Source organism: Saccostrea cucullata, unplaced genomic scaffold, assembly GCF_032062105.1.
Source record: "Saccostrea cucullata isolate Sc308-1 unplaced genomic scaffold, CSIRO_AGI_Scuc_v1 ctg10817, whole genome shotgun sequence".
NCBI lineage: Eukaryota > Metazoa > Mollusca > Bivalvia > Ostreida > Ostreidae > Saccostrea > Saccostrea cuccullata.
In genome coordinates this window covers 12224-22277 of record NW_026923635.1, presented here as the reverse complement: position 1 = coordinate 22277, position 10054 = coordinate 12224, and the positions used below count along the sequence as shown (strand labels likewise).

At 30.8% G+C, this 10054-nt stretch overlaps 1 protein-coding gene across 1 annotated transcript; it reads right to left on the bottom strand.

Moving 5' to 3' along the window:
- Positions 1-1108: 1108 nt before the first annotated feature.
- LOC134264561 (uncharacterized) lies at positions 1109-6077 on the bottom strand. Its single transcript, XM_062746854.1, has 6 exons — positions 5850-6077; positions 4352-4364; positions 4175-4200; positions 3739-3927; positions 2634-2689; positions 1109-1867 (listed from the first exon to the last, which is right to left on the bottom strand). The coding sequence occupies exons 1-6, from the start codon at positions 6004-6006 to the stop codon at positions 1676-1678; spliced, it is 633 nt and encodes a 210-aa protein (XP_062602838.1). The 5' UTR covers positions 6007-6077; the 3' UTR covers positions 1109-1675.
- Between the last annotated feature and the right edge of the window lie 3977 nt (positions 6078-10054).

Here is a 10054-nt window from a genome sequence, read left to right as displayed (position 1 = left end):
ATCAGTAAGATTTTTCATTTACTTTATTTAAGAAGACAATTTTCCCTACAAGTAATGCAATATTTTTTCAAAGAAATGGATAAAGGAGTGTCTTTCTGAAATTTCTGGACAGTGAATAAAATAAAAACAGGATTGTGGGAAATATAATTGGAATATATATGGGAAGCATGTGGAGAAACAGGATGTTTAAACAATATATGAAGGTAGCGAACAGTATGCAAGCTCAATTAAAGTAAATTAAAGTCATCAAATTATAAAAAATAAGATCAGAGCAATTAAACACGGACCTCCAATACATCAGAAGTGGAGGAGTGAGCATCCCTTACCTATCGGCTACACCCGCCGTGTGCTTTTAGTCGGATGTCCTTATTACTTCTATTAAATTATTCAGGATAAGAAATCTTATTTTTACAAAGAGGTGATGGAAAACATCATTCCGAAATTCAATTTGTACAAATATTATAAGTTGTGGAATGGAATAAATATCAACCTCATGAAAAATTTTAAAGCGTACGTTTTAGACAAATGTTTTTGAGTCCTGGATAATGTTCCAATGTACAAAGCCCTAAAAAGATTGAAGTTGCTGGAGACTCACTACAATTTATCAATCCACATTTTCATTTTGGTGGAAAACCATTTTACGATAAACAAATGATGTTCGACACATGCGACAGTGGCATTTAACAAGTTAATGAAATCAAAAGTGTGGATGATTTTTTACCTTCATGAGTTTTTTTGCAATACCTATCCAAATATCAAGATTATTTTAAGAATTTAATAACATTATTCATGCTATAAAGGCTTGTATGAAAAATTCTTGTCAGGAAAAAAAATTAAAACCTAAGTAATCCGTAATGAAATGCAAATATTGCTATTATGAAATACTAGTAATGGATCCAAGCAAAATTCTTCTGTTGCAACAGGTAACAAACATTGGAGTGAGTTTTTAAAAAGTTGGTCCTCAGGAATGGGGAAAAAATCACATAACACCAGGCAGGTAGCAAAAGACAATTCTATACAACAAAGTCATTCATATTTGAAATCTAAAAACTCTTTGTTCTGCATACTGAGGAGGAGACAATAAAACACCTTTTATGGGAATGTAATGATACATGAAATTTTCTAGAAGAATTTGTTCGTTTGCTTGAAGAAAGGATATTAATACATAATTATATAATATTGTATGTTGTGTGAATTAAAAAACAGCAACAAATAAACAAGACACATACAGAAATGAACAGTGTATAAATCGTTCCTTCTAATACTAATATTTTGCATCCTTTTAAACTAGACATAAACAAAACGAGGAGACCACATTATTAGTAAATACATCTCTTTAACGTTTTAAAGAAATTAGAATTCCTGTGGATCTCTTGATTTTTTATGGGGGATAGGCATTGGCTTTTTTTTTTAATTTAAAAATACGTTTTAAAAAATTTCCAGTAAAATGGCGATAACAAATAAACGTTTCTCTTAAACTTTCACCTTTTTAATCTTACTGTAAGTAAGACATCCAATCAATGGGTAATTAGGTATTCAATATATGAAATTTTACTAATGTGGATCAAGCAAAGTGTCAAGCTGTTATTGGAAAGATTTTTACAGTTCATAACAAGGTCATGGAAACTGAAATTTTCAGGGGTTGTATTTTTCGACCGTCATTTTATTTCCCCTGTTATTCTTTCCCATTTTGCTTTGAGTCATCATTTCCTTCTCCTCCATTCTTTGGAAGTGGTTCAGCATGTTTGACCGAGTCTATGTCGACATACAATATCTTGTCTTCGGCTCCGTGCAAGACGGTATTTCCGTTTGAAGGCTTGTCATTAAAATCAATTTCAATGTAAACCATTCCATCTTTGTTTGCGTTCTGAAACACAAATTTCGTTTCTGACAAAAAAGTAGATAAATTTTATATTATCAAATATGTAATACTTCGAAATCTTTAGCTATAGTAATAGAGTTTTGTTGGTTTATATCATCGTAATTGTGATTGATTGATGACTTTTTAAAAACCTTACAGATGTTTGAACAAGCAATAGATTTAAAACACGGAATTCATAAAATTCGGATCAGTGGAAATTTCAGTAGCTGGGATCATGTGGTAAGGAGAAGTAATCATCTCTGTTTAGTTTGACCAGAGGGAAGAATCCATAGTCATATCAAATACAGGTTATTAACAATAGCCTTAATAGCTACAATACAATATAGTTACAATAAAATTATTCTAATCACAATTATTCCTGGTCCAATAATTCCCCCTTATCTAGAAATATACCTCTTTTGTAACCCCAAATGGCATTAATGTATGTTTTTGGTGCTTTCAGACATGTAAAATGTAAATATAAGGAATGTTTCAAAGTTTGGTGTGAGTGATTGGTGTGTGAATCACACAAGACTTGCACGTAGGCATATTTTTCATGAAGCGCTATCGTGACAAGTCTGAGTGATCCACGCACCATGAACTCACACAAAACTTAAAAACATTCCTTAAATAGTTTCCAGATATATATTTAAGTTCATTAATACCTGACAAAATGGATTAGCTAGGATTAACAATAGTACACAAATATGTTGTGACCAATGTGTACTTTGTAATTATTTATTTTCTGGAGAGCATTTTAATTAATACTTACTTGTCCAGGGTTATTTTCTCCCTTCTCATCAGGTTTCTTTTCCGTTTTTTGGTTGTCTGTGAAAATAATAATGATTGAATTTGTAATTTGAACTTATATTTGATAAACTGTCAGCCTGATCATTCATTTTTAAATTATATACTGTAAAACGAGAAAAGATGGCGCACACGTATTTTAGCGCAAACGCAAGTGGGAATGCATTGGCGCAAATAAATTTTAGCGCTTGCACTTGTCAGTAAAATATATAAATGTGATATTTTGGTGTTTTTTAATCCACACCCGTATTTGACTTTTTGGTTAGTCAAGCACGGAAACACATTAGTACTCCCGTATTTCAGTAAGCATTCGTTACCTTTACCGCGGTACGTGTTGCTATCACATGGACGTGTTATAATGTTTAAATCTATTTTAAAATCTATTTTCAATTAAAAGAAATGTAGTATTTACTCATTTAAATCACATTAAAACAATGCATGCATCGACAGAAACTTACTTAGATAAAACGATAATCCTAATCAGTATTGTCTGCAAGCTCAATCGCCATGCTTGATTGCATTGTTTACCTCGAGGCGATAGATGATTGACACGCCAAGAAGCCAAACTTTGAAGGTGCTAATGATAACAATCGGGTAACAACTACCAGGGTAACAATAGTTTAATTACATTATAATATGGCAGAGTTTTCTGTCTTCCGAACATGTGCAGTGCTTATTTGTATATAAAATCCAATGACCCTTCGACATTACGTAATCGCGCTTTCCGGTTTACATGCACTTATGTGAAAGCTTTGAACACACACAAAAATGATATTCAGAAATCCTTTAGCGCACAATAAATTTTAGCGCTCAGGAGCTCTTGCGCCAAAGGCGCTAAAATTAGTAGTGCGCCAAATATTCTCGTTTTGCAGTATTTTATATTTACCACCTTAACATAAAATTCGGATCAAAACCCAAGATAATACTGTCAGAGAAGGAACTCATATTGTTATTCATAATTTCGCATATATTACAATTTATTACAGCCTTTTCAGTGTATTTTAGTGTTTTTAAAAAGGGATTTAAAAAGTTTAGCTTTTAAATATGTCCATTGCTCTTTCGATACTTACCCTTTCCTTTTTGTGAGGTACGAACTTCAGCGTAGGCGGGAATTTGATTTCCATTTTTGTTTTCCTTGTTGACAACGGCGTAAACGTCTGTGGCGGTAGTGTTGTTATCTGAAGGGGCCGAAGGTGGCATTTCATGCACCTCGTCGGTAGTAATATAGAGAACATTCTCCGTCAGTTCTAACGCAGGGTCTGTGAAAATAGGTTACATACAACAAGTAAGAACGAAATGAGAATCTTTTCTTAAAGCTTGTTGATAAAATAATTTCTCATTATAAGAAGGATTTTTAAAATTCTGATTGGTCATATGCAAAAGTCTTTTTTATATAAAGAACCACCAAACATCGTTCATTTCCTGCAAAGAGAATCATAATTTGTATTTGTTGAATTCAAATGTAATCGAGTAATCATAATATGTAATATAATAAGAGACAAATACCTTTCTTTTGGGTAGTATCATTTTTTCTGAAAAGCAAAAATATTCTGCAAGATCTCAGGTATGATTTTTAAAACTGGCAGAAATAAATGTTAAAAAGCAGTTACTGTAGTTGCAAGTAATTTCCCGAAGTTTGCAAATATTTGATTATCATGGACAAAGTAATACTATAGTACTTACATAGAAGTTTTACCTATAAAAAGAATAATTTCTTCCAGTGCATTTGCTTCATAAAATTCATTTAAAATATATCATATTCTTATGTAATAAATAAATCATTATGGATTTCCAAGGAATTTTTGTTCCCTATTTTTCTCAGTACTATTATTATATTTATCTAACATTTTTTAAATTAGGTACAGAATTTTAATACCAAATACAAATGTACATTCTCCAACCGAAAAAAAACAGGTAAACATTAATGTTATTTTTACAATTTGTTCATCAAAAGAGTTTGAATTGGGAGAAAAAAAGAATTCTCTCTCATTGAATTTAATTATTTTAATTTAATCTTATTAGTATCTACGGAAGCCCCTTTATAGGGAAGCCCATTTAGGACCTATCAACAAATATTTTTGAATTCGTTATAACAATTTTTAGAATTCATTATAACGAATTTAATTTGTTATAACAGATTCACTGAATTCGTTATAACGAATTTAATCTGTTATTACAGATTTGTTGAATTCGTTATGACCAAATTCTTGAATTGGTTATAACGAATTCAACAAATCTGTAATAACAGATTTAATTCGTTATAACGAATTCAATAAATCTGTAATAACAAATTAAATTCGTTATAACGAATTCAATGAATCTGTAATAGCAAATTAAATTCGTTATAACGAATTCAATGAATCTGTTATAACAAATTAAATTCGTTATAACGAATTTTAAAAATCTGTTATAACAAATTAAATTCGTTATAACGAATTCTAAAAATCGTTATAACGAATTCAAAAATATTTTTGATAGGTCCTAAATGTACGGAAGCCCATTTAGGACCTACCGAAAAATATTTCTGAATCCGATGTAACGAATTGTCGAATTTGTTATAAAATATTTAATTCGTTATAATGATTTCTTTGAATTTGTTATAATGAAATTAAACCGTTATAATTTTTTTTATTTCGTTATAACGAATTCAAAAATTTGTTAAAATGAATTAAACTCGTTTTAACAGATTATAAAACTTGTTATAACGAATTGAATTCGTTTAAACAAATTCCATAATTTGTTATAACGAATTAAATTCGTTCAAATGATTCGACAAATCGTTATACAGAATTCATATATATATTTCTACAGGCCCTGATTATTGAATTTGATTAAACGATTTTAATTTGTTATATCAATCTTTGGAATTTTTTTAAACGAATTTAATTTGTTATAACAAACTTTAGAAATTGTTTTAACGAATTTAATTTGTTATAACAAATTTTTGAATTTGTTATAACAAATTTTTGAATTCGTTGTAATGAACTTAATTCGTTATAACAAATTAAAGAATTCGTAATAATGAATTCAACAAATTTGTTTTAACAGATTAAAATCGCTATAAAAAATTCAAAGAAATTGTTATAATGAATTAAATTCGTTATAACAAATTCGACAATTCGTTATATCAACTTTCAAAAATATTTATATAGGTCTTAAATGGGCTTCCGTAAATACGTACTCTTCTTGTTTACTCGCAAACAAAGAATTCCAATTACAATTACAGTGATGATTAGAAATGCTGCTCCAGAAATACCAATAACAATGAATAAGAAACTGCCGTCAGCTGTAAGTAAATATCTTATAAAGTAATCTTTTAATGTAAAACAAAGTAACATAAAAATTCATTTTAAAAAAGCAAATTGCGTTACATTCTTTGGCTTTGTGCCATATACAGTGTTCATATTACGGCTTAAGGACAGATGATACAAACAAATTTTTTTCTTTGAAAAAGATTTTATATCATGTCACAAGTTTAGAAAAGTGGATGGTTCTTAGATTTTTTTTTCTCTTAAGAACTGGAATATGAAAAGGACTTGGAAAATATTAGTTACTGTATTATTTCAATGAAAAAACAAATATAGACAAATCACATTCAGTAAAGGTTTACAGTTGAGATTAAATAATTTCAGAATATGTTACTATAGTGCTAAAAGTGTAATATAAACTTAAGAAAAATATACAAAGTCAGGTTTATCTTATTAGGAAAAGCTAATTGGTAAAAATCAGCCTATGTGATATCGCTAATTTTTTGTCATTTTGTTCTTCCTCTTAAAAGAACTATATGCGGTATATTGCATATATTTGCCCCCACAAAAGTCAGATTTTGAAAACTTCCTGAAATGTGCTGAATTGAATAAATTGTATGAGAAATATAAATTAACAGAAAAAATTATAGTGTCAAAGCAGTGTATTCACAATTTTTGTTTTTATGACGTCACAAACTAGTCCGATTTTATATCCTTTTTCGAAAAGAGGACAAAATGGACAAAATTTCATCAATTTTAGCTTCAAAATTTATAGAGCGCAAGTTTGTTCAGGAACAATATTGACATATTTCATTGATATTATCATTCTACACCTTATATCAAAATATTGATCCTGAACACACATGCGCTCAGTGACTTTTACTCAAAATATCAACGAAACATGTACATTTTTCTGTAAAATTCATAAAAAACTGAAACTTACGTCATGTTTGTGACGTCATTAAGTACATATGGCGTCATTATTTATGAAAATTATCAGTGCTTTGAAGTCAGCATATACTCCCCTGTTTAAGAACTTAATTAAATATATCTCCATCAAAGTTTGATTTGGGGGGGGGGGGGCAAATATTGGTTAATACATTTTTTTCAAAGTGCGTTAATATGGTCGATATTAACGCACTGAAGAAATGTGTATGGATTGGTCAATATTCTTGCAAAATTTTTTTTCAAAGTGCGTTATCACAAACCAAGCTCTATGATAAACATGATGACTTTAACTTTTTAAACGTTAACTTCCCTTACTAATGCAGCAATATATATGTACCTTAATCACCTGCAAACGGAGTTTATATATCTCAGTTGATTCAGATACACAACTCCTTAATCTAACACCTCCTACAATTTTGGTCTAATTTCAATATAACTTGGCACACAAGTAGACTACACTAAGAAACATAATTCTGTGTATCGGTTTTTGACTTTAATGAACGGTGTTGCCGTGGTTACTAAAAATAGAAATTTCAGTTAAATACTCTTAAAATGCTACTTCAAATACAGTTTTAGTCTGATTATAATATAATGTAATATAATTTATTGCTCTTTTAAAGTTTCAATTCCTATCTGCTTATAAGTACTTTTCTCTTCCTTTGCTACAAGTACAAACCAGTAGAGCTTCAGTCTCGACAGAGACTTTTGTTTTAGAGTTTCATTGGGGTATGACATGAAGTCGGTACGTGATCAAATCTACTATAACGCCCTTCGGGCTTTACATAATTTGATCATGTGACCGACTTCATGTCATTCCCCAATGAATCTCTAAAAATGATATATTGTTTTTAATTAACAACCAAGCTCTATGATAAACGTGATGACTTTAACTTTAGTCAACTTCCCTTACTTCAGCTTCACTGGTAGTGACATGGAGAGTATTCTCCGTCATTTCTAACGCATGAACTGAAATAAAAACTTTCATGAAGAAAAATGAATAACACACCCACGCACCCCACGCACCCTCACACCCACACCCACACACACATACATATATATATAGAAAGCACAAAGAAATTCACTTTTACATGGATACCCACTTCCGCCCCAGCCCGGGGTTGAACTCTCGACCTTCGGAATCTGTCTCCTAGCAGTACAGGAACAGCGCGCTAGACCGCTCGGCTATCTAGGCAAGTCAAAAAACTTGCTTTCGATGCCGATGGAATTCTCGCGGCGCTGCCCTACACTACACGGTCATTGAGAATAGAAATGAGATACAGTTATTTGGACATATATATATATATATATATATATATATATATATATATATATATATATATATATATATATATATATATATATATATATATATTGTTACGTTTCACGAAGTGCAGTGTTTATAAACTACGTAAATATTTGTCAATGAATAGTTAACGAAAGAAATGAACACTAATTGATTTATATATATATATATATATATATATATATATATATATATATATATATATATATATATATATATATATTGTTACGTTTCACGAAGTGCAGTGTTTATAAACTACGTAAATATTTGTCAATGAATAGTTAACGAAAGAAATAAACACTAATTGATTTAATATGACTTTATTAACTTAACTTGTATAATTTAAAGACAAAGTGATGTATTTTGTATGTTTTATATGGGTACAACGTTATTATTTTAGTATGTATAATTTTGTTGGTCAAAACCCGCTAACTTATTGATTGTATTGATTGTGACGTAATATAGGTATCTGATTGTCTCTTACGTCATCATAACAACTTTTGTCTATATAAACCAGCTGTTTTGGGTTTAGACTTCAGTCGGCTGTGGGGAGCGACTCGCAGCACACAGCCTTCCCTGGTAAGTCACTTTGGGGAACGACTCCGTATACTTCGGTTATAAGACGGTACCAAGTCTATGTATACGAAACCATTAAAGGGAACCAAGTTTTTAGGAACGTCCTGCATTGACCATCGGTTGGTCACCTTTTTGTTAACCAAATAACGTTAACGTTGTACCAACCAAGTTACAGTGTACCATTCTGTGTGTTTATAAGTGAACCATTTGATCGTCCTAATAAATGTTATAAACTTTTAACAAGTGTTATTCCTAACAAACATTATTTAAAGTGACCAAAAATTGGTCGTTACGTCAACCAAAGAAGTGACCAAAAGTTGGTCATTACGTCAACCAAGGAAGTGACCAAAAGTTGGTCATTACGTCAACCAAATAAGTGACCAGAAGTTGGTCATTGACCATAACATAAACTGTGACCAACGTTACCATCAAATCTCGACCAGTGACCAGAAAACCAATAGCGGCCCACGAGTTTATTACACGATACCCTCGGTCTCGTTACAATATATATATATATATATATATATATATATATATATATATATATATATATATATATATAAAAAAATTAAAAAGAAAACACGAAGACAACAAAGTAAAGCATTAGCGCTTTCATTTAAAAATCTTCAGATGCTTTACAATCAAGTTTAAAAATTTAAAAAGAATTCTGTGCACATCCAGTTTCAAGGAAAAGAATTGTTCCGTAACTAAATGCAATGACCCGAGATGCGGTACCTGCGACTATATTTTGGAGGGAACCAGCTACAACTTCCGGGGCCGAAATTTCACTGTAAATGCTGACATGTCCTGTGAAACTAAGAACCTAATTTATGTCATAACATGCCCGGGTTGTAACGAATATTACATCGGAGAAACTAGCACTACTCTGAGAGCTCGGATAAGAGTCCACAAACAGCATATTAATAACCCGCAATACAGACAAATTAAGCTTAGTGAACATTTAGATATATGCGGGAAGAGACAATTTACCGTTTTCCCGTTCTATAAGATGTCCGGAAACCAAATCCAACGAAGAGAAAAAGAAAAACACTTTATAACTACTTTAAAACCAAAGCTAAATAGCATTGTTTGACTTTCCCGTAATAACTGCTGGGAGAATTACGTCATAGAGACTGTATTACGTTCCGCTAATTATGACGTCATAGAAGGCGTTACTATGTGACAGTTAAAAAACTTGATTGTAAGGCATCTGAAGATTTTTAAATGAAAGCGCTAATGCTTTACTTTGTTGTCTTCGTGTTTTCTTTTTAATTATTTTTACTATACAACTATACCGACCACTGTGAATTC